We start from the raw sequence: 25282 nt of genomic DNA on the forward strand, positions 1-25282 counted from the left end.
TTGTTAAAGCAAGTTGCTTATCTAAACAGATATAAATGAAAAGCTTCATAAATTCAGCTCTTGCTGACTGCATTTGAGTTATCTAGTTATATTTGGGCCCAGATAACTTGGCTACATCAAATTTAAGAGAAACAAAAATGGAGCTGTTTAGTTATTCAGAATACCTCTTCTGGTCAGAAAGATTTGATCTCAATCTAAAGAAGCCTGCCTAAGGGACAGACCTTAATTATTTTAGACCTCTGTTGATGTAATAGGGGACATTGATGCAGTATAGTAATATCTGGATTAATAAATCTTCTAAGGCCAAAGGCACTTGTATCAACATTATCTTGGTCATAAATGTGCCTGTGGGAATCTTTGGTTCTCTTCACACTGGATCAGAAGTATTGTCACCTGAGATGTGAGTCAGAGATTTCACAGACAGAAACCAGAGTCAGAATCAGGTTAAATTCAGTTCAGTTCAGTTCAGTTCAGTTGCTCAGTGTGTCTGACTCTTTGCAACCCCATGAATTGCAGCACGCCAGGCCTCCCTGTCCATCACCAACTCCTGGAGTCCCCCCAAACCCATGTCCATTGTGTCGGTGATGCCATATAACCATGTCATCCTCTGTCATCCCCTTCTCCTTCTGCCCTCAATTTTTCCCAGCATCAGGGTCTTTTCAAATGAGTCAGCTCTCCACATCAGGTGGCCGAAGTATTGGAGTTTCAGCTTCAACATAAATCCTTCCAATGAACACCCAGGACTGATCTCCTTTAGGATGAACTGGTTGGATCTCCTCACAGTCCAAGGGACTCTCAAGAGTCTTCTCCAACACCACAGTTCAAAAGCATCAGTTCTTTGGCACTCAGCTTTCTTTATAGTCCAACTCTCACATTCATATATGACTATTGGAAAAACCATAGCCTTGATTAGATGGACCTTTGTTGGCAAAGTGACATCTCTGCTTTTTAATATGCTGTCTAGGTTGGTCATAACTTTCCTTCCAAGGAGTAAGCGTCTTTTAATTTCATGGCTGCAATTACCATCTGCAGTGATTTTGGAGCCCCCAAAAATAAAGTTTGCCACTGTTTCCCCATCTATTTCTCATAAAGTGATGGGACCGGATGCCATGATCCTAGTTTTCTGAATGTTGAGCTTTAAGCCAACTTTTTTCACTCTCCTCTCTCACCTTCATCAAGAGGCTCTTTAGTTCTTCTTCACTTTCTGCCTACCACCCTTATGGCAGAAAGTGAAGAACTATTGATATTTCTCCCGGCAATCTTGATTCCAGCTTATGTTTCTTCCAGTCCAGCATTTCTCATGATGTACTCTGCATAAAAGTTAAATAAGCAGGGTGACAATATACAGCCTTGACGTCCTCCTTTTCCTATTTGGAACCAGTCTGTTGTTCCATGTCCAGTTCTAACTGTTGCTTCCTGACCTGCATATAGGTTTCTCAAGAGGCAGGTCAGGTGGTCTGGTATTCCCATGTCTTTCAGAATTTTCCACAGTTTATTGTGATCCACACAGTCAAAGGCTTTGGCATAGTCAAGAAAGCAGAAATAGATGTTTTTCTGGAACTCTCTTGCTTTTTCCATGATCCAGCAGATGTTGGCAATTTGATCTCTGGTTCCTCTGCCTTTTCTAAAACCAGCTTGAACATCTGGAAGTTCGCAGTTCACTTATTACTGAAGCCAGGCTTGGAGAATTTTGAGCATTACTTTGCTAGCGTGTGAGATGAGTGCAATTGTGCAGTAGTTTGAGCATTCTTTGGCATTACCTTTCTTTGGGATTGGAATGAAAACTGACCTTTTTCAGTCATGTGGCCACTGCTGAGTTTTCCAAATTTGCTGACATACTGAGTGCAGCACTTTCACAGCATCATCTTTTAGGATTTGAAATAGCTCAACTGGAATTCCATAACCTCCACTAGCTTTGTTTGTAGTGATGCTTCCTATGGCCCACCTGACTTCACATTCCAGGATGTCTGGCTCTAGGTGAGTGTGAGTGATCATACCTTCATGATTATCTGGGTCATGAAGATCTTTTTTGTATAGTTCTTCTGTGTATTCTTGCCACCTCTTCTTAATATCTTCTGCTTCTGTTAGGTCCATACCATTTCTATCCTTTATTGAGCCCATCTTTGCATGAAATGTTTCCTTGGTATCTCTAATTTTCTTGAAGAGATCTCTAGTATTTCCCATTCTATTGTTTTCCTCTATTTCTTTGCATTGATCCCTGAGGAAGGCTTTCTTATCTTTCCTTGCTATTCTTTGAAACTCTGCATTCAAATGGGTATATCTTTCCTTTTCTCCTTTGCTTTTTGCTTCTCTTCTTTTCACAGCTATTTGTAAGGCCTCCTCAGACAACCATTTTGCTTTTTTGCATTTCTTTTTCTTGGGGATGGTCTTGCTTCCTGTCTCCTGTACAATGTCATGAACCTCCATCCATAGTTCATCAGGCACTCTATCTATCATATCTAGTTCCTTAAATCTATTTTTCACTTCCACTGTATAGTCATTAAGGATTTGATTTAGGTCATACCTGAATGGTCTAGTTGTTTTCCTCACTTTCTTCAATTTCAGTCTGAATTTGGCAATAAGGAGTTCATGATCTGAGCCACAGTCCACTCCCAGTCTTATTTTTGCTGACTGTATAGAGCTTCTCCATCTTTGGCTGCAAAGGATATAATCAATCTGATTTCGGTGTTGACCATCTGGTGATGTCCATGTATAGAGCCTTCTCTTGTGTTGTTGGAAGAGGGTGTTTGCTATGACCAGCGCATTCTCTTGGCAGAACTCTGTTAGCATTTGCCCTGCTTCATTCTGTACTCCAAGGCCAAATTTGCCTGTTACTCCAGGTGTTTCTTGACTTCCTTCTTTTGCATTCCAGTCCCCTATAATGAAAAGGACATCTTTTTGGGGTATTAGTTCTAGAAGGTCTTGTAGGTCTTTATAGAACCGTTCAGCTTCTTCAGTGTTACTGGTCGGGGCAATAGACTTGGATTACCATGATATTGAATGGTGTGCCTTGGAAACAAACAGATTATTCTGTCGTTTTTGAGATTGCATCCAAGTACTGCATTTTGGACTCTTTTGTTGATTATGATGGCTACCCCATTTCTTCTAAGGGATTCCTGCCCACAGTAGTAGATATAATGGTCATCTGAGTTAAATTCACCCTTTCCAGTCCATTTTAGTTTGCTGATTCCTAGAATGTTGATGTTCACTCTTGCCATCTCCTGCCGATTTGCCTTGATTCATGGACCTAACATTCCAGGTTCCTATGCAATATTGCTCTTTACAGCAGCGAACCTTGCTTCTATCACTAGTTGCATCCACAACTGGGTACTGTTTTTGCTTTGGCTCCATCCCTTCATTCTTTCTGGAGTTATTTCTCCACTGATCTCCAGTAGCATATTGGGCACCTACTGACCTGGGGAGTTCATCTTTCAGTGTCCTATCTTTTTGCCTTTTCATACTGTTCATGGGGTTCTCAAGGGAAGAATACTGAAGTGGTTTGCCATTCCCTTCTCCAGTGGACCACATTCTGTCAGACCTCTCCACCATGACCTGTCCATCTTGGGTGGCCCCACACAGCATGGCTTAGTTTCATTGAGTTAGACAAGGCTGTGGTCCATGTGATCAGATTGGCTCACTGTCTGTGATTGTGGTTTCAGTCTGTCTGCCTTCTGATGGCAGCTGCGACAATGCACGAACATGGCCTAGAGGAGCTACCCCACGTCTGAGGTCAGGGGCGGTGGCCAAGAGGAGCTGCCCCACAGCCAAGGTGAGGAGCAGCAGCTGCACTTTGCTGGAGCAGCCGTGAAAAGATACCCCACATCCAGGATAAGAGAAACCCAAGTAAGATGGTAGGCACTGAGAGAGGGCATCAGAAGGCAGACAGGTTAAATCAGTGGCCAGAATCCTGGGAGTTCCTAGGAGCTAGTTAGCTAGCAGTGGGAAGGATCATCACACTGACACTGTATACCGAAACATACTCTGTTTCATGTTTTGCTTAGAGCTATGATCAAGACATTTCTGATTACAAGGCATTTTATTCAGAGTTATCATGTGTTTTTGATTAGGTTTCGTAATGGAGTCAATGGGATTAATTAAGGAGAGACATAAGAATATGGGAGCTATCCTACTGGGTGAGATTCCTGGACCATTCAGCCCAGGATCCTGTTACTAACAGAAAACTCAAAGGCTGGATCTTGGGAAAGCATTTTTTTTCTTTTCTTTTTTTTTTTTTACTAAATTAAATTTCTGTAGAGTCTCACTTGGGCTTCCCTGGTGGCCCAATGTAAAGAACCATTGACAACTCCTGCTTGCCAATGCAGGAGTCTCAGGTTCGATCTCTGAGGTGGGAAGATCCCCTGGCAGAGGAAATGGCAACCTACTTCAGTATTCTTTCTCTGGGAATTCCATGGACAGAGGAACCTGGCGGGCTACAGTTGGTGGTGTTGCAAAAGAGTCAGACATGAATTAGGAACTAAAGAGCAAGAGTCTGACCTCCTTTAGTAGTATTTTAATGTACCCATTCTTTAGCTTGTTTACAACCTTTTAATATATTTTGTTAATTTTTGTGATAACTAGTGTTTCATGCTAGTTGAAAGAGTTCTTTATCTTGTTTATTTCACTTAAGTTTGAAAGAGCATCCATTCTCATTTAAGTTTTTAAAGACTGTTTCCTCATCTAGATATGTTACAATGGTAAAGAAATAAAAAAGAGATTCTTCTCTGTATTGCATTTACCTAAACTAACCTGACCTGCAGCATGTGCTAGACATTGAATAAAGATCACCTATAATGCATATTAACCTGTGTTGCATGCCTTCCTTCTCCTCTTTTTTCTCTTAACTTTCTTAACAACTAACCTGGTTGCTCATTCTACCATTGTGTCCTCATCTTGACTCTCTGATCTGTATGTGTTCACCTCCTGGCTAGGAACTCTTCCATCATCTGAGGGCATCATCTCTCCTTTCGTGACACTGACCTTGTGGACCGCTTGGGACACAGATCACTGCCCTAACCCAGTCACAGATGTCTTCCTACTACCTCACATGCTTCCATCTCCTTCACCAGCTCCAATGCCCTCCCCATATAGCTAACATACTCCAGTCTTTCAGATGAAATTCTGCAAATATTCACCTTATCCAAGCCACTCATTATTTTATGAATTACAACCTCAAATCCTTATGATTTATCTAATAACTCAGATTCTTAAAAAGTCACATACAAGCTGAAAATGAGTCAAGCAAAAGTGCACCGCACGGCTTTATCCTCTAAACCAGGTGACAGCCCAGTCACGCTGTATAACCTCAGAAATGTACAAAGGAAGCAAAACCACATGGGAAAGAGATGGGAGCAGAGGCTCCTCTGCATTTGATGGGCCTGGGGACTTTACCAGATTGAAGGTCCATTCATGAACTTTCAAGGAGTAAATTCACTGGGTATTTTTTTTTTAAGTATTGCTGATGCTACAATTCTACTTCTACTTCTCTAGCTCAAATATTATTTTGTCAGATCCTGTCATAAGAAACCATGTTAGAGGTTCCATTCTGTATCGTTAAATCCAGCCGTGTTCGTATAGTGGCTCGTACTCTGCATTGTGTATCCTTAAATCCATAGACTTCCAGCTGTGGCACAAACAGCCAAAGCCATCACAAGCAGAAGCTGAGCCCCAGAGCACACATGTATGTTCACTCTGTGCACCCTCTGTGTGGAGCACTAGAGCCCCTTCCTTATCCTTTCATACAACAGTTTTTTTAAATTGAGGATCTATTTATGTGTTCTAGACATTGAAAATCCAATGGAGAATAAAGCAAGTTTATTACATAAAGTTTCCCTTATAGAACTCATACTCTTGGGGGAGACACAATAAATAAGAGAAAGAAAACATAACGGTTATATTAGTGATAAAAGCTAAAGATAAAAAACTGGCAAAAGAGATAGGGAGACTAGGCAAGACATCACAGGTGCCATTTCATCCAAAGTCTAAAGGTTTGCTGGAGGCTGGGACAGACCAAGTTCCGGGTCATGGGTGGGTCTTTGGATTTTCTTCTGAGTTAAAACGAGAAATAACTGCTGTGTTTCGAGGAGCACACGGTTCGTGTTATAAGGTGCTGATAACAATGAAAGGGTGTCATGACAACAGCAGAGGCCAGCGGCAGGAAACTAGGTGCGAGATGCTGCTGGTGGCTGGCACCAGGGCGGTGTCAGGGGAGGAGCGAGATGGGGTCAGAGTCTGGATATATTCTGAAAGTAGAACCCAGAGGATTTTCTGGCCCACCATTCATGAAGTATGAGTGAAAGAGAGGAGTTGAGGATGACTCCCAAGAATTTTTGGACCCATATACGCATCCCAGCAGATCTTCTCAAATTTTCAAAGATTTTCTGATACACCCAGGAGTTTAAGAAGCATTTCCAAATAACAGTAGTAGTAATAATGCTAGATTCTATCCAAATGAGTAGTGCTTTATAGTTTTCAAGTTATTAAAGCTTTATTTGCTATATTAGACTGTTAGGTATTTGTTTTCTTGATTTATGTATACATATGTTTTGTTGGTTATAATTTTCTTTTTATCTGTTCTCACCTGCGAAATTTTTTCTTACCTAAAGAGTACCAAAACCCATGATGTTATTTTAGTTGAGATGCTGATGGCTTGACCCAGGGTGATGGTGGGGGTGGCAGGGAGTTGGGAAGCAGAGGGAGCAGAGAGAAGGAGTCAGAGTCTGAATATATTCTGAAAGCAGAACTAGAAGGATTTTCTGGCAGGCCTGATTGGATGTATGACAGCCGAGAAATGAAGAATATAAATTGTCCTAGTGTGTTAATGGTAATGTCTTCTTATCTGTGATTAGGGTGAAGAGTATTAGGTGATAGCATTAATTTGTGTGTGACTCATTCAGCAGTTATTGTCTAATGCCCTGAGTGCTTGAGACACATCAGTGAACAAGACAGGCAGAAATCCCAGTTTTCAAGGAGCTTACAATTTTGGAGGACAGACATACACACACTCTCTCTCTCTCTATGTTTGTGTGTGTGTGTGTGTGTATATATATAATTTCAGGTGACAGTAAGTGCTAAGGTGAGGGGTGAGAGGAGAAGGAAGGAGCATAGACAATACCAGGGGATTTGTGTGTGGTTAATTCTCAGAACTTGTTAAATAATGTGTGGGATTTATTCCTATGTCTGTTTCTATTTAACAGCTTGATACTGGGAACTGCATTCCTTTTATCAATTTGACTACCAGTAAAATAGAATATGGGTTATGTCCTTAGCATTTCTATGTTCTTCAGCGTATTAGAAAAGAATTAAGGATGATGCTCTTGAGCCCTTTGATGGTGTTCCCCATGGGGATGGTGGTTTAGTCACTGAGTCATGTCTGACTCTGCGACCACAGACTGTAGCCCACCAGGCCCTTCTGTCCATGGGATTTCCTAGGCAAGAATACTGGAGTGGGTTGCCATTTCCCTCTCAGGGGATCTTCCTGACCCAGCGATCGAAGCCGGGTCTCCTGTACTGCAGGCAGATTCTTTACATACTGAGCTCCCAAGGATAACATTATTTTAATACTGGGCAATACTTGGTGAGACAGTAGTCACTGCAGGCCACTGGGTTTAGACATCTACTTACCATCACCTCTATTTAACCTACTCAGTTTGTGTTCATTAGGGCTCTTCACTTAGAACACCATTACTGCAATCATATACTGTATTTTTAGCATCTTATATAAACTTCCCCACAAATGCCCAAGTTATGTAACCAGCTCCCCTCCCCCAGGCTTTCCTTCAGCCTCTCAGAGACTGTTAGAAGGGGCGAGGAGGTGTGTGTGGTGGGGGATCTCTGTCCGGCCGAAAACGCTCACGTCCCAGGGCTGGTTCTCCCTCCTCAGGACACGGCTGGGTGTGCACCCATCAAGTGTGTTTCTCATCCCTCCTTTTCGCTTTTCAGCCTTCACCTTCTACTGTTACATTTTCATCAGGTGCCACGTTGCTGCACTCCTGTGCCTGGGAGACCATCTGCCTCCTCTCACTGTGTTCAGACCAACCCCCAGGACTCTGCTCCAGAGGCAGGAGGCACCTGAAAGAGAGTTCCAGTTCTGGCATTTCACAGGTGGCAGACGAGGCTCAGCAAAGCCAGGGGCCTTCCTGCCTGGCACAGAGGCACAGGCGCAGTCCACGTCTGTGGAGTCTCTAATGTGACTTTCATAAGCGAGCAGCTCCTCGGGACTCAGTGTCCTCATGGCTGTAAAATGAGGGGCGTGCCAGGTGGGCTCTAAACTTCCTTCCATCTGGCCCTTACGTATCAATATGCTATTGGCTACACACTGACTATATTTCATTTTAGAATTGACTGTTCTCAGTGCATTGACCAGAATGTTACTAACTGAAATGAATCAGGAAGAGGACATAATTTTGCTTGGCTCTTTAAAGCTTAAATTCTGTCTGTCTTCTTTTTTAATGGTAAGAATGTGAAGAAACAAATGGTAAATTCACCCACAGTTAAAAAAAAAGAAAGAAGGAGGTTCAGATACACATCTTCAGCTGACTCGTGCACAGGAAAAGCACTGTGTTACGTGATGCTTAAATAGTTTACCTAACTATATCAGGAAAAGGCTCCTTCTGGCACAGTGGGGGCGGGGGAGGGCTGGGATACGCAGGGAATGATGGTGATAAGCATTTTCCAAATTAGGAAACAGATATGCTTTTCTTCGTACTCTTACATAACTGATCTATTTTAGAAGACAACACAAAAAACTGAAATGAAATACAAATCTCATCATTTTACTACTTTGTTAGCTAAGGCACAAGCAAGTAACGCTGGAAGGGAAAGAAAGGAGAGTTTTACCCCATCCTATTCCTCTTGGTCTGGAGGTTACCGCCCCCTCCACCCACCACACACACACACACAGGATTCCCTCTCTTCTGTGGCAGGCTGCTGGGTGAGTCAGAGACCAAAGTCCAATTTTTTTTTTTTAATGAATGAAGAAAGATACTAATTTTTCTCTCCTTTGAATTGAAAACGCACCCACATCAAAGTACATACCCTCTCATGGTGGCACAGAATGATAGACAAGTAACCTGTCTTAGAGCTGGTGATAGTTTTGCCCCAGACTTCCTGACTCAGAGGGAAATTGTGCAGCACACAAAGGCCGCAGAGGCAGTACAACCTCTTACATAAATAAGTTACATAAATGAGAACCAGTTATGTAAATGTATAAACCAGCAAACACGAATTATAACCATTCACAAATGCCAAGGAGAACACAGCAAGACTCCTCCTACAGTCCCATCCTCCGCCCCCATATTATCAAAATTGTACTATTTTATTTCACACCAGAATCAGATGTGGCTATTTGTCACATTTATTGGGGAAAGAAATTCCAAAGGACAAATGATGTTTCATACTATTTTCTGAATATTATATTTTACTTTGGGGGGAAATCCCCTAGTTAAACCTGAATTATATTTGATAAGAAATATAAGCATATTTATCAACTTACACTTTTTTGTGTAATCATGAACACCATGTGTTAAGTAGTTACTATTGTATATTCTGCATGTGGCTGTGGCTGTTAAGGATAGGAATACATCACAAAAGTAAATGCCCATGGGCATATGGATATTTGTTTTATTACTTACAGTTTCAAGTTTCAGATGAGTTTGTGGGTATCTGACTAATGTCATTCTTCAGTGTATTGAAGGATGGCAGTAACTCAGGGGCCTGGAATCAGATTCAGGGTTGTGCTTGTAAATCAATAGTAATAAGCCCCACCTCAATTGATTGGAAGTTGCTCCTAGGGTTTCAGCTCCAATTTGCTTAGGTTCAGTGTGGATGATGAGTGAACTCTGCACCCTATAGGAACAGGCGCATCAGCTTTTTCCTTGTTCCCTTGTGGGCAGGGAGATTTGCTAGTTGTGTAGTAGAAACACGTGTAACTCAAAGCAGTTTTGAGCCTAACTGCCTGTTCTGTATAAAGAGGGATGCTGATGGAACGTTAGCCAGGTTCAGACATAGCATGCTCAGGTTAATGTTCTCTTCAGCTGTTTTGAAAATCTCATGTGAAATATTTTTATTTAAGATCTAATAATAGCAGAAAGAGTAAAGTGATTTTAAACCTTTGTATATTTTTAGCTGTGTGATTTTGGGCAAATAGCTTTCCCTCTCTGGGCTATTGTTTATAACCTTTGAAAACAGGACAGCTTTAACAATCTATGCCGTGTGCTGTGTGTAGTCTGACTCTTTTTGACCCAATGAACTGTAGCCCGCCAGGCTCCTCCGTCCATGGGGATTCTCCAGGCAAGAATACTGGAGTGGGTTGCCATACCCTCCTACAGGGGATCTTGCCCACCCAGGGATCCAACCTAGGTCTCCCACATTGTAAGTGGATTCTTTACTGCCTGGGCCACCGGGGAAGCCCCTAACAATTTAGTACCCTACAATCAAATCTATAAATACTTTCAACAGAGAGCTTTAAACTGGTTGCCACCAAGTTTCAAGGAAATATAACCCATTATACAAAAACCAGATCATTTTCCTTCTCCTGTGGGCAAAACTGCAGACCTTGCTTGGGTTGCGGTGATATGGTAACTGCCCCGTGAAAAACATTCATCCTGGCGTTTTCTCTTTAAAAAATGCCAAATGTAGGCCTTAGCCAGTTGTGCGGTAGTAAATGAAATGTGGAGAGGAACATGTGGGCTTCCTCCCTCGATATGGGGGACTGAGTTTTAAACTAGAAAAGCAGAATTTGGCACCAAGCAAAATTGTCTTACACTCTTCAGGGAGTCGTGTCAGGTAGGTAGTGTGTGTGTAGAGTGTTAGTTGCTCAGTGTCTGACTCTTTGCGACCCCATGGGCTATAGCCGATCAGGCTCCTCTGTCCATGGAATTCTCCAGAGCTCCCCTGGAGAAGGGCATGGCAACCCAGGTCTCCCGCATTGCAGGCAGATTTCTTTACCATCTGAGCCACATTTCGTTCCTAAAGTTGACCTACTCTAGACTTAGGGAGTCACAGAGTCGTCCCACTGACTGTGCGCGTCCCTGAGACCTCGGCCTCTACGTGTCCATCTGTAAGTTGGGCATAAACGAGTAAAAATGCAGATGAGCACCGGACCTGTGGTAAACTACACTGGGAAGATCCCAGGGGACCGGAACGGGGTGGGGGCGGGTCCCAACTTAGGTGGGCGTTTATGTCAGGAGAGGGATGGTGATTTGGACCTCAGTCCAGCGAGACCAGCTGCCCGGCGGAGAAGTGCCAACGAAGCAGGGGTTAGGGGAGAATCTATGACTGGGGGGTGGGGGTGAGGGCTCCGGCGGAGCAATCAGGTGGGGGATGGAGCTTCGGGCCCCTCCGTGCTTTGTTCGGTTACAAGCCAGGCCCTTCTTTCTGGAGAAGCCAATTAGATCCCCGCCGGGGGATCATCTGACCTCGCGTCTCCCGCCAGGAGGGGCTTCGGCAGGGGCGGGGCCGGCGGTCGCCTCCTCCAGGACCCGGCCGCGGGCCGTGCGGGGGAGTCCCGGGCGCCGCCGCGCAGCCCGGCCCCGCCCCGCGCCCGCCGCGCCCCGCCCCCGGGGCTTCCCGGGCGCGCGCCGCCCCGCCGTGTCCGCGCGCCACGCCCCCCTGCTCGCGGGCCGCGTGCGGAGCCGCGCGCCCCGGAGGCTCCGGGACCGTGGCGGCGGGCGGCGGCAGAGCAGCCGTCCGCGGGCCATGTCTTCCCCGGCCGTAGCGAGGAGCTCCCCGGGAGGGAGCCAGGAGGTGGACTCGCGGCCGCAGAGGCAGGGCCGGTTCTGGGAAGTGGGCGGCGGCGGCGGCGGCGACCGGCTGGAGCGCGCGGCCGCGGAGTCGGAGCGCTGGGAGCTGCTGCTCCGCCGGGGCGAGCTGCTGGCGCTGGGCGGCCACCTGAAGGGCGCGCTGGAGGCGTACGCGGCGGCGCTGCGCCGCGGGGCCCCGGTCAGGCCCGAGTGCCTCGGCACCCTGGTGGACTGCCTGGTGTTCAACTACCGGCTCCGCCACGGCTTGGGCTGGAGCGCGAGCCCGGCGGGGGGCGCCCACCGCGGCGTTAGCGCCGGCGGGCTCCTTAGCTGCCTGGGCTGCCGGGGCTTCCTCAGCGAGCCGGTGACAGTGCCCTGTGGCCACAGCTACTGCCGCCGCTGCCTGCGGAGAGAGCTCCGCGCGCGCTGCCGCCTCTGCCGGGACCGGCTGCCGCCCGCCGCGGCCCCCGATGCCCCGGGGACCTCCCCGCGGCCGCCCCCGGCCACCGCCATCGCCGCCTCCGGCTTCAGGACCAGCGTCGTTCTCAACCACCTGGCCGAAAAGTGGTTCCCGGGCCAGCGGGAGCGAGCCCGGGCGGCCGGCCGGCTCGGGGAGCTGCTGCACCAGGGGCGCTACCGGGAGGCCCTGGCCGCCGCCTGCGAGGAGCTGCGAGCAGGTGAGCGCGCGGGCCCCGCGACCGCACCCTTCCTTCCCCGAAGCGCGGGGCGGCCCCAAGCTCGTCTGCGCCCCAGGCCGGCTGCCGCCCAGGGCTTGCGTCTTGGGGTCCCGGGATGTGTGTGTTTTGGGGGGTGTGTGTGTGGGAAGGGGCGGCGCCCCGAGGTGCTTCGGTCACAATGGGGATCGCCCTGGAGCCGACTGTGACGCGGCGCGGGGTTTCCTCCGCCTCGGCCTGGCGCTGTGGCGGGCGCGCCCCGAGTGGAGCGGCGCGGAGCGGGTGGCCGGGCGAGGCCGCGCGAGCGCGGGATGGGGAGGGAGTTGGGCGAGCCTGAGCGTCGGCTCGCTTCCTGCCGCGCTCTTTCCGGTAATTGGCCGCCCGGGCCGGGTCCGCCGCGGGGAGACTCCTTGCCGGGGCGGGGAAGAGGATCCCCAGCCGAGGCTGGGCGTGCAACGTATATATCTTGGTCTCCCGCAAAAGTCACCGGGGCAATTGGAAGCCGCGGGAGGCAGAATTGCATAAGCCGGGGTGGGTGGGGGTGGTGGAGGGCGTTGTGTAACGGGTGACGTCGGGTGGGCGTGGCGGGAGCTGGGCGCCCGCACCCCGCACCCGGAGGCCCGGTTGGAGCTGCCCAGGGTTGTCCCAGTCTTAAATGAGAACACCCGGAGACTTGCTGCCTCTTGATGGTTCCCACCTGTCTGTTTCAAAGCGTGCCTATTTCAGAAACGCGTGTGCTTCCTTTCGAATGCACGTAGCTCACGGTGAAGATAATAGAGGTAGTCTCTGGTGGAGTTCGTGGGCACGCTTGTGTTTGCCTTTCCACACTCTTGATCAAGCTGTGGCGGCGAAGGGCCTCTGAAGATCTTTGGTCCGTTCTTTCGCCGCCAAGAAGCAGTTTCAGCCTGCTAACCTAGGCTAGCCACTTTCCTTAAAGGTGGTTTGGGGCTGTGGAAAGAGACCTTGGCGGAGTTAGTTAGCTGTGTAAAATGAAGCGTTGTTCTTTAAATCGGTGGTTTTCTACCATGGGTATTCCCTCCACCCCCACCCTTGGGACGTTATCAGAGGCAATGTCTAGAGACATTTTTGGTGGCCACCCCTTGTGCTAGTGGAGTGGTGCTGGTACAAATAGTGGGCAGAGGCCACGGAGGCTCTTCAGTATCCAGTGATGCGCGGGACAGTTTCCCACACAGTGATCAAGGCCCGAAGTGTCAGTTTTGTCCCTGTTAACCCTTGTGTGAAATAAGCATATTTCGAGATGGAATGGAATAATACTTGGAGAATTAATCACCAGTAAAGTAGGTATCCAGAAGATAAACTGATGTGAGGTTTGAGGTGCATTTATAAACTGTAACTGAAAGCATCTTCTTGGAGGCTTTTTTTTTTTTTTTTTAACCCTAAGCGCTCAGTCATTTTGAAGTAGTCACTATGTTAAGTCATTTAATACCTTTAGAATTCAAACCACAAACTTGGCATGCTTTCATATGCTTTCAGTATCTTTATATGGGGAGTAACAGTTATAGAAGTAGCATGATAGACCCAGAACAAAACAGAACTATTTGGAATACAAAATTCCTCAACAGCTCAGTCTCTCTGGATGAATCGAGTTTGGATGGTCAACGAAGGACAGACCATCTAGGATACGTTCCTGAAAATGAGGTAGCAGAAGCGGGGGCAGTGACATGACTGGTCCACAGTCACACAGCCAGCTGATGTGTGGAGGCAGCACTGTGTCCTGCAGTTCTCCTAAATGTTGGATCAGGGTTCATCCTACCGTTATGGCTCATCCAATGAAAATGTGTAGCATCAATTCCCAAGGAAGTTTTTTGCCACTAGTGTGAAATAAAGGAGAAACTTACTGACAGCCCTATTCATTATTAACTCCCACTGATTTAAATGGTTTGACCTCTTAAATTAGGCATTTTGAAAAAATTCAGGTCCTAATCCACAGAAGAACAGGGAGTATTTACTAATTAAGATCTAGCTTAGCGTTCTATGACCAATAATCTTTTTAATTAAAGAAGATTTTGGGCCTGGGATTGAGGATATTTTTAACAGGCAAAGACTGAAATACCTACTCTTTCTCCTTTTTTTTTTTTTTTTTTCAATTTACGTAGACTACATGTGGGAATTTTGTCCATTCAGCTGCTTCATTCTACTTTTGCAGGACTAGAACCCAAGACTCCTTTGACTTTGTCCATTTTCTCCTCATTTTTAGGTCTTTGAAAAATCTTTAATTCCATACTCCAAAATGTGTCTGATTGGTACTAATGAGGATAACTTTTTTCATCTTTTGAATCTTTAGTACAAAGTAGGAAGAAAAAAATCTTAGAGCTAACAAATTATAGTTGATGGAGTGCAGATATTATGTGTTTAACAGTTTATGAGAGTAAATAAAAAGGTTTAGTAGAGTTATAAATCTACTTGTGCAGTTAAGGTTTAACTTTTTGGAAGCTAGTTAGCTAGAAAGGCATTTGAAATGTGTTTGTATAATCGGACAGCTGTACCCCAGATACCTTCATTATTGCTAACAGTGGAAAAAGACTATAATTTCTTCGTATAATTCTTACAATGAAACAAGTAAATACTATTAACTAGAAAAAATAATCAGTCTACAGTTAGCCCACACACATCCAAATTTAAGCCCTTTCAACAAGAAAGGAAAGCTAGAAAACCTTTGCCAAAATCAGAACGTTCCCATTGAGATTACATAAGTTTCTGTTGAATTGAAGTATATTTAGATAACATTTAATCCATTGATCTTTTGGTATTACCTTTCACATGTTTCATAACTTTGTCTTTTTAGTATTCAAGAATATTATGTAAAGATCTTTTCTGCTTTGGTTCTTTATACTTAAAATGATCCCACTCAGCTATGCTCTTTGTTTTATTTTTAATGAATTTTTACACTGACTTGCCACTCTCCCCACAAAAAAGACCAACAGAACAGTATAATTTTTAATTTGAAATGGTTAGAAAGTAAATAAAAGTCACAGGGAAGAGAACATTTTATTTAAAATACTTGGAGAAAAAAAGTTTTATTTTTAATATTAAAAAATGTTTGGCTATGCTAGATCTTATTTGCAGCGTTCAGAATCTTCTGTGTTTGTTGAGGCATGTGGGTTCATTTTTGTTTTGTTTTGTTTTTAGTTGTGGCATTTGGAATCTGTAGATGCAGCATGTAGGGATCTAGTTCCCTGACATGGGATCGAACCTGGGCCCCCTGCATTGGGAGTGCAGAGTCTTAGCCATTAGACCACCAGGAAGTCTCTGTTTTGATGATTAATTATGTATTCCTTGTCAGGTATTTCAAAATGTTTTATATCATTTCATTGTCACAAAGAATCCTATGGAGTACTATTATCCTCAGAGGGCAGTTGAGGCACCTGGGGTGCCTAGTACAGCCCAGTAGTTAGAGCTGTGCATATTGGTGTCTAACGCCTGGGTTTGAATCCCAGTGCAGTCTCCACCTGCTCTCGGGCCTTGGGCCTGTGTCTTACCTCCCTGTTTTGCTTTCCTTATCTGAAAAGTGAGCAGAGTGTCTACCTCATAGATAGATAACAATCATAACAACAGCCTAGGGCTGTTGTGAGAATTAAGAGAGTCAAATCATGTGAAGTGCTGTGAATGGTGCCTGGCAGATAAATACCCAGCAAATATTAATTAAAATATTCTTAAAATGTAAAATTTGTGCCCCAGCTAGAAGATGATTTAGCCAAAATTGAAATCTAAATCTTACAATATCAAGTCCTGTTCTTTTCTCTCTACCACGTTAATATTACCAGTGCATGTGTGCAGGCTAAGTTGCTTCAATCGTGTCCAACTCTTTATGACCCCATGGCGGGTAACCTGCCAAGTTCCTCTGTCATGGAATTCTCCAGGCAAGAATACTGGAGTGGGTTGCCGTTCCCATCTCCAGGGGATCTTCCCAACTCTTAGATCCAACTTGGATCTCCTGTTTTGCAGGCGGATTCTTTACCATCTGAGCCACCAGGGTATATTAACAGAGTGAGGGTTAAATCCTGATTCTGGCCTACATATGTTAATTAGTAGTAACATTTTAGCCTACATCAATGTAGTAACATTTTAGCATACATCAATAAAATATAGATGCTGCAAGGCTTTTCTAATAAAAAGATTAGTCCAATTATGTGTATGTTAGACGCTAAGTCATGTCCAACTCTTTGAGACCCCATCGACTGTAGCCCAGCAGGCTCCTCTGTCCGTGGGATTTTCCAGTCAAGAATACTGAAGTGGGTTGCCATTTTCTTCTCCAGGGGATTTTTCTGACCTAGGGATCGAACTCCGGTCTCCTGCATTGCAGGCAGATTCTTTACCATCTGAGCCACCAGGGAAAAAAGATTAGTCAAATTATAGGTAAATACTGAATACATTTAAAGAAAATGTAAAAGGTATTTTTAACATTTTATTAGTGAGGTTAACATGAAGAGATTTGAATTTAATTTATCACCTCAAAGAGTCGGACAAGACCGTGCGACACTTAAGCTTCACTTCAATCTTATGTATCCCTTGGAGTGGGGCAGGGCAACCCACTCCAGTATTCTTGCCTGGAGAATCCCATGGACAGAGAAGCCTAGCAGACTGCATTCCATAGGGTCGCAAAGAGTTGTACACAACTGAAGTGACTTACCGTGCAAAATTATGTATGCCCTAACGTACTCTGCCAAATGCTTGAAACAGCAAACATTGACATTTATATGGTGGTTTATACTTTGCAACACATTTTCACTTCCGTTAACTGAGTCTTAACCAAAGATTACGCGAGATAGGAGAACATGTATTAGTACCCCGAATTCATAGAGTGTAGAAAAAGAGCTCCAAGAAAGTGACTTTTTAAAGGCAAGCAAATAACCAAGTTACAACTGAAAGCAGAAACTGGGCATGTGGATATTGCTTCTAAGACTGATTTTAAAATGAGCATATAAAACATAAATCTTAAGTGTTCTTTTTATTAACAAGTGTTTATTGAGTGCTTGCTCTATACTAGGCTTTGTATTAGGTGTTGGAAATATAGAGGTAAATAAAATCAAGTGCCTGTCCTGAAGAGAGTTTGTATTTTTTTGTTTCTCTTAAAGTTGCAGCAAATTAGTATTTATTGAAAATAGTCAGAAAAGGGGCTAATTGCTTAACTGATTTCTAACAGACTGAATGTGTATCCTGTATATATCTCTGATTCATCTTTCCTTTAATTTAGAAGTTCCCTTTTAGGATTTTTGCAGTGCCTCACGGTCACTATTATAACAGCATTTTCTCATTGTTATAGAAAATGAAAAAGGGGGTTATATAAATAACTCTTAAGTGATCTGTTTAAAATAATTTCTATGTTTTTACCTTTTATTCATCAAGCACATGATGAAAGATTTACCGAAGCTCAGTTATCATAGATGTCTCATTTGTATATTAAACTTTGGTTTACTCAGAATTGTTTTTATATTTAGTGAAATATTTCTGGAGGCGTAGATGTACTTAATTATAATGTTAAATGTATTTGTATAGTATTCTGCCTCTAATGGCTTCCCTGATAGCTCAGTTGGTAAAGAATCTGCCTACAATGCAGGAGACCCAGGTTCGATTCCTGGGTTGGGAAGATCTGTTGGAGAAGGAATAAGCTACCTACTCCAATATTCTTGGGCTTCCCTTGTGGTCCAGCTGGTAAAGAATCGGCCCGCAATGTGGGAGACCTGGGTTCGATCCCTGGGTTGGGAAGATCCCCTGGAAAAGGGAAAGGCTACCCATTCCAGTATTCTGGCCTAGAGAATTTCATGGACGGTATAGTCCATGGGGTCACAAAAATTCAGACACTACTGAGCGACTTTAACTACTGCCTCTTGCATTATAAAGATATTTTTTGAAATTGTTATTATATTTTACTATAGAAGGTGAATGATTTAAGAGAACTCTAAAATGCTAAGCAGAAGTTTCTGTTCAGGTTTTTTTTTTTTTCCCTTGTAGTATTAATAGAATAGGATCATTCGTTTTTCTTCCCCTCCTTTTGTCCAACCTGCATTACTAAACCCTAAAGATATTTCCTCTGTCCATGGAATTCTCCAAGTAAGAATACTGGAGTGGGTAGCCATTTCCTTCTTCAGGGGATGTCCCTGACACAGGTATCAAACCCAGGTCTCAGGCATTGTGTGCCGATTCTTTATCCTCTGAGCCATCAGGGAAGCCCAAAGATATTTCTTACTTGGCTAAGGATTATTTGAGTAAAAGATGTAGAAAATACTCTTCTAATACCTTGTATTAAGAACTGATTTCATTTATTTATCAACTTGTTTTGAAATATTTTGTATTTTAACAGTAATTGTTATTTATTGAGCGCTTATATGCCAGGCCTTGTGTTAACTGTTAACATTCATCCCTTTAAAAAAAAAAATATTTATTTGTCTGTGCTGGGTCTTAGTGGCCACACATAGGATCTTTGATCTTTAGTTGTGGCAGACTGGATCTAGTTCCCTGACCAGGAATCAAACCCATGCCTCCTTCATGGGGAGAGCAGAGTCTTAGCCTCTGAACTACCAGGGACGTCCCCTCAACAGTCTTAAGATGTAGGTACCTCGAGCATTTTATAGGTGAGGAGACAGAGGTTCAAAGAGTTAAATAAATGGTCAAAAGTGAATCAGAACCCAGTGATTATGATCTTAATTAGTATGCCAAACTACTATTCCTGGACTTTATTAATCGCTAATAACTTGTCAGCAGCTCTTAGTTTAACTGTGATAACCAAGTTCTATGGAAAAAATTTGGTATTTCAGTTAACCATTGGAATTCTTAAACTAGCTGAACATATAAATATAAAAAGAAAAGACACTCAAGAGGAATGATAAAAAGGAAATGAACAGGGAATTTTTATACTTACACGTAAGTAATTCAAATAGCCAATAAATAGTTTTAAGGTCAAACTCAGAAAAGGCACACTAAAATAATGATGCTGTTTTTCATTTGTATTTTTAAATTAATTTATTTTAAATGAAACAAAGATGAATATTTTTTAATGATAAAAAGTTCACAAAGAAGATAGACATTGTAAACCATTAGACACAAAGAAACAAATACATCAGAAGAAATATAAGGGAAAAGAAAAAATATATAATCATAATGAGACATACTAACTTTTCTCTAAGAATATTTTATGAAGTGCAGAAAAAATAAGAATCAGAGCATCTTGAATGATATCGTTAATAACTTGACTGTAATAGATTTATGTTTAATTAATGTATATAATCTTATATCCTACACAGATATATTTAACATTTTATGTCTCATATGTTGTTATTAGATGTCCATAGGAGATTTAGAAAAACTGACAAAAAGATAAACATTACTAAATTTCAAAAAGTAGAATTCTTGGTGTGTGATTCAGTTATACATATACCCATATTATTTTTTAATTTTCCATTACAAGATACTGACTGTAGTTCCCTGTGCTATGCAGTAAACCTTTGTTGCTTGTTGCATATATATTTTTTAAAATTAGAAATCTAGCATTCTATTCATAATAAGTTGAACAAATGGAATCAAAATGTCAAAAATTTTTAATTAGGCAAAAATTCATTTTCTAAAATATGTTATACATATTATTTATATATATATATAATAAAGCTTTTCTACCGTGCTTGAGAAAGAACATCAAAAAAAGAGAGATGGAGAAATTGGAAATTATAAAGTAAATGAAATGGGACACTGAATATGAAATAGAAAAAGTGAAACAAACTAAATAAAAGTAAAAGCTCCTCATGTAGTCCAGTTGTTTTTAAACATGGCTGCTCGTTAGAAGGAGAAGGCACCCAACTCCAGTACTCTTGCCTGGAAAATCCCATGGACAGAGGAGCCTGGTAGGCTGCAGTCCATGGGGTTGCTAAGAGTCAGACACAACTAAGCGACTTCCCTTTCACTTTTCACTTTCATGCATTAGAGAAGGAAATGGCAGCCCACTCCAGTGTTCTTGCCTGGAGAATCCCAGGGACGGGGGAGCCTGGTGGGCTGCCCTCTCTAGAGTCGCACAGAGTCGGACACAACTGAAGCAACTTAGCAGCAGCAGCAGCAGCTCGTTAGAAACATATCTGGAGCTCTGGCAAAAAAGAAAAAGCAATATCTGGGCATTTTTCCCCCCAAAAAATCCCATGATAATTATGATATGCATCTGGATTTTAAAAAGTGATTACAGGTTGTCCTATTAAGTGGTAGTTTTGGTGATACAGAATTCTATTTTTCTGGTGACCAATCATGATACGGTGGTATTAAGTGGGTAATAGTTACATAATCACAGTAGTAAAAGATGTTTATCAGTTCTCACAATCAATAGCCAGACAAAAAATAAAAGATAATTACAATTGCAATCCATAATGGAAACATGATTAACCTAACTATGAAATAAATACATACAATTTTGGGGGGGTGGTCAAGCAGAGTGATGTGCTAAGTGGAAGTGCACATGTTTTCCATGTGTTTTCATCTGCTCATCCAGTCTGTCTCTTTTGGTTGGTCCTTTTAATTCATTTACATTTATGGTGATTATCAATATGTATGATCCTATTACTGTTTTCTTACTTTGGGGTGGGGTGTTATTTTCTGTAGGTAGGTCTTTTCCTTCTCTTGTTTCCTGCCTAGAGAAGTTCCTGTAGCATTTGTTGTGAAGCTGGTTTGGTGGTGCTAAATTCTCTTTTGCTTGTCTGGAAAGCTTTTCATTTCTCCATCAGATCTGAAGGAGAGTCTTACTGGGTAGAGTATTCTTGGTTGTTGGTTCTTATATTTCACTCTAAGTATATCATGCCATTCCCTTCTGGATTATAGAGTTTCTGTTGAGAAATCAGCTGATAGCCTGATGGGCGTTCCCTTGTATGTTGTTTGTCGTTTTTCCCTTGTATGTTATTTGTCGTTTTTCCCTTGTCGCTTTCAGTGTTTTATCTTTGTCTTTAATTTTTGTCAGTTTGATTTGCTATATGTCTTGGTGTGTTCCTCCTTGGGTTTATCCTTCCTGGGACTCTCTGTGCTTCCTGGACTTGGTTGACTATTTGCTTTTCCATGTTAGGAAAGTTTTCAGCTATTATCTCTTAAAATATTTTCTCAGGTCTTTTCTTTTCTCCTTTTGGGACCCCTGGAATGCAAACGGTGGTCTGATTAATGTTGTCCCAGAGATCCCTTAGTCTGTCTTCATTTCTTTTCATTCTTTTTTCTGTTTTCTGTTCTGTGGCAGTGATTTCCACCATTCTGTCCTCCGGCTCATTTATCCGTTCTTCTGCCTCAGTTATTCTGCTATGAATTCCTTCTAGTGTACTACTCATCTGTTTGTTTGTTCTTTAGTTCTTCTAGGTCTTTGGTACACATTTTTTGCATCTTCTCAATCTTTGTTGCCATTCTTTTTCCAAGATCCCGAATCATCTTCACTGTCATTCTGAATTCTTCTTCTGGAAGGTTGCCTGTCTCTACTATGTTTTAGTTGTTTTCCTGGGGTTTTATCTTGTCCCTTCATCTAGGACGTAACTTTCTGCTTTTTCATGCTGGTTGTGTGTTAGTCTCTCAGTCGTGTCCGACTCTTTGTATCCCATAGATAGTAGCCTGCCAGGCCCCAGGCTCCTCTCTCCATGGAATTCACCAGGCAAGAATACTGGAGTGGTTACCATCCCCTTCTCCAGGGGATCTTCCCGACCCAGGGATCAAACCCGGGTCTCCCTGCATTGCAGGCAGATTCTTTACCATCTGAGCCACCAGGCAAGTCCTTAACTTTCTGAAATGCAGTTTGTTTTACTCGCTGTGGGATTGTGGTTCTACTTGCTTCTTCTGCCTGCCCTCTGATGGAGGAGGCTAAGAGGCTTGTGTAAGCTTCCTGGTGGTGGGGAAAACTGGGTCTTGCTCTGGTGGGGATGCCCTTGCTTATTGAAGCTTTAATTCAATTGTCTGCTGATGAGTGGGTTTTCCGCTCCCTCCCTGGTAGTTGTTTGGCCTGAGGCGACCCAGCCCTCAGCTCTATGGTAGGGTTGCTGGCCACTTTCAAGAGGGTTTACACCAAGGGGGACCTTCCCAGCCTGCTGCTCCCAGTGTCCCGTCCCTGTGCTTGGTCCCTGCCGACCCACACCTCCACAGGAGACCCTCACACCAGCAGGTGGTTTTGGTTCAGTCTCCCGTGGAGTTACTACTCTTTTCCTCTGGGTCTTGGTGTGCACGTGGTTTTGTTGTGCCCTCCAAGACTGGAGTCTCTGTTTCCCCCAGTCCTGTGGAAGTCTTGTAATCAAATCCCGCTGGCCTTCAAGGTCAGATTCCCTGGGGATTCCCAGTCCCTTTGTCTGGTCCCCAGGCTGAGAAGCCTGACGTGGGGTTCCGAACCTTCACAGCAGCAGGAGCACTTCTTTGGTATTACAGTTCTTACGGTTCTCCAGTCTGTGGGCCACTCACCCGGCAGGTATGGGATTTGATTTTATCGTGATTGTGCCCCTCCCACTGTCTTGCTGTGGCTGCTTCTTTGTCTTTGAATGTGGGGTGTCTTTTTTGGTAGGTTCCAGCGTCCTCCTGTCGATGGTTGTTCAACAGCTAGTTGTGATTTTGGTGTTCTCACAGGAGGAGATGAGCGCACATCCTTCTTCATTCCTGTTTTCCTAGAAAACAAAAATACACAGCTTCTGGGAGTGTAACATTTTTATAAAAGGAGAGTGAGCAGAATATATTGAAGACTTTGTATAATATATCTGCATAGCTTTCTACACACTCAACTTTCTAGAAAATGAGGAAATAAACTGATATGTAAAAGCTTATAGGTAAGTGTTCATTGCAGTACTTTTTATAGTAGCAAAAATTAGAAGTAATAGGGAATTTTACATAGATGGTATATATAATGGAATACTTTGCAACCATTAAGTATCTTGTGGATATAATCACATTGATAAAAAGAGCAGATTATACACAGTATATATGGTACATTTTATAAAACTATACATTAAAAATGTAATCTACCCACACAGATAAAAAAGTACAGGTTATATGCCAACACTGGTTATTTCTTAGTTCATGAGAGCATGAATTGAGGAGCTTAAGACAACAGATTTTAATGAATTGCTTTGTGGTAGGAAAAGGATCTTGGTTCTTAGTTTTCTGTATTTTTCAAAGTTTATAGGTAAATATTTTATAGCACTTGTTATTCAAAACAAGTTTCTTGAAGATAAATGATGTATACACACCTCTTACTACCCATCACCTCCTGGAAAACCGATTTCTTTGAGAAGTCTCCACTTTGGAGAACTCTCTTCCCACAGCCCATGAGGTACCTTGGACCACTTAAAGCTAGTTTCATCAGATGTGTAACAGAATTTTATTTCAGTTGTTTTATTGACCTAAGTACTCACGATACCACCATGTTGAAGAGAAGAGGGAATGAGGGCAAAGATTGACGAGCCCAAGGGGACAGATTTTAATGAATTTCCCTTGCTTCAGCAGACATTTATCAAAGCCGGAATAGAGGATACAGAGACAGTAAATAATGGAGGTAGCTCAAAAACAGGTTTTTTTTTTAATAATTAAATATATGCTACGCACATACAGTGATGGAACGCAATCATAATAGCAAACACTTAAATAGAGCTTATAATTTACCAAGCGCTGTTGTAAGTACTGTGCACATGTTACTTCTGTCTTGAGTAGCCCTGTGAGCCCTGCTATTAGTAGAGGTGAACAGCAGGAACTCTGGATCCAGGTGGCTGGAGGGAGCATCTAGAATCCTTCACTTAGAAGCTGTTTGGTCTTGGGCAAGATACTTAAACTCTCTGTACTCAGTTTCTTTATAAAAATGCAAACAATGTTAGACCCATATAGGATTGTTCTGAAGGCTGTAGATCATTTAGAACAGTTTATAGTTTTTATTGTTACCAAATAACTGTATTAACTGAAAAAAATTATCATCTCACATATTTAAAATTCTTACCCTTTGCTCCTTTGTGTATATTTTTGCATTTAAAAAGTCTATTTAAAATTAGTTCAGTTCTTCCCTTGGGGGTAGGGTTTTTTTTTGTTTTTTTTTTTTTTATTTTTATTTTATCACCCATAAAAAGGAACGAATTTGAGTCAGTTGTAGTGAGGTGGATGAACCTAGAGCCTGTTATACAGAGTGAAGTAAGTCAGAAAAACAAATACTGTATATTAACACATATACATGGAATCTAGAAAAAATAGTACCGATGAACCTGTTTACGGGGCAGAAATAGAGACACAGGCATCGAGAACGGACCTGTGGACCCTGGGGTGGGGGAAGGAGAGGGTGGGACGAATTGAGAGAGTAGCATTGACAAATGCATACTACCGTATGTAAAAGAGAGAACTAGCAGGAAGCAGCTGTATAGCCAGGAAATTCAATTCATGTGCTTTGTGATGACCTAGAGGGGTGGGTGGAGAAGGAAATGGCAACCCACTCCAGTGTTCTTGCCTGGAGAATCCCAGGGACGGCGGAGCCTGGTGGGCTGCGGTCTCTGGGGTCACACAGAGTCGGACACGACTGAAGTGACTTAGCAGCAGCAGCAGAGGGGTGGGATGGTGGGAGGAGGGAGGTCCAAGAGGGAGGGAGTATACGCATACCTTTAGCTGATTTACTTCATTGTACAGCAGAAACCAACACAACATTCTAAAGCAATTATCCTCTGAATATTATTGGAGTTAGGTTAACAGTGTGTTAGTTTCAGGTATATAGCAAAGTGATTCAATTATATATATACATGTATTATTCTTAAATTCTTTTCCATTTAGCTTATTACAGAATATTGAGCAGAGTTCTCTGTGCTATACAGTAGGTCCTTATTGGTTATCTGTTTCAAACGTGGTAGTGGTGGTGATTTGGTTCTCAGTCGTGTCCAGCTGTATGCAACCCTA

General features: G+C 43.1%; 1 protein-coding gene and 1 non-coding gene across 2 annotated transcripts in view; both read left to right on the top strand.

Annotated features, from left to right (window-relative positions):
- The first annotated feature begins 11612 nt into the window (after positions 1–11612).
- Positions 11613–25282, top strand: part of LONRF1 (LON peptidase N-terminal domain and ring finger 1) — a 46150-nt gene continuing 32480 nt past the window's right edge. Inside the window, exon 1 of the mRNA XM_027529859.1 lies at positions 11613–12415. Within this exon, the coding sequence (XP_027385660.1) occupies positions 11695–12415 (721 nt within the window). The 5' untranslated portion in view covers positions 11613–11694. The remainder of the gene's footprint in view (positions 12416–25282) is intronic.
- On the top strand, positions 17949–18020 carry TRNAC-ACA. The gene has a single exon. It is a non-coding gene; the product is annotated as a tRNA-Cys (tRNA).

The sequence above is a fragment of the Bos indicus x Bos taurus genome, chromosome 27 (assembly GCF_003369695.1).
Source record: "Bos indicus x Bos taurus breed Angus x Brahman F1 hybrid chromosome 27, Bos_hybrid_MaternalHap_v2.0, whole genome shotgun sequence".
NCBI classification, from domain to species: domain Eukaryota; kingdom Metazoa; phylum Chordata; class Mammalia; order Artiodactyla; family Bovidae; genus Bos; species Bos indicus x Bos taurus.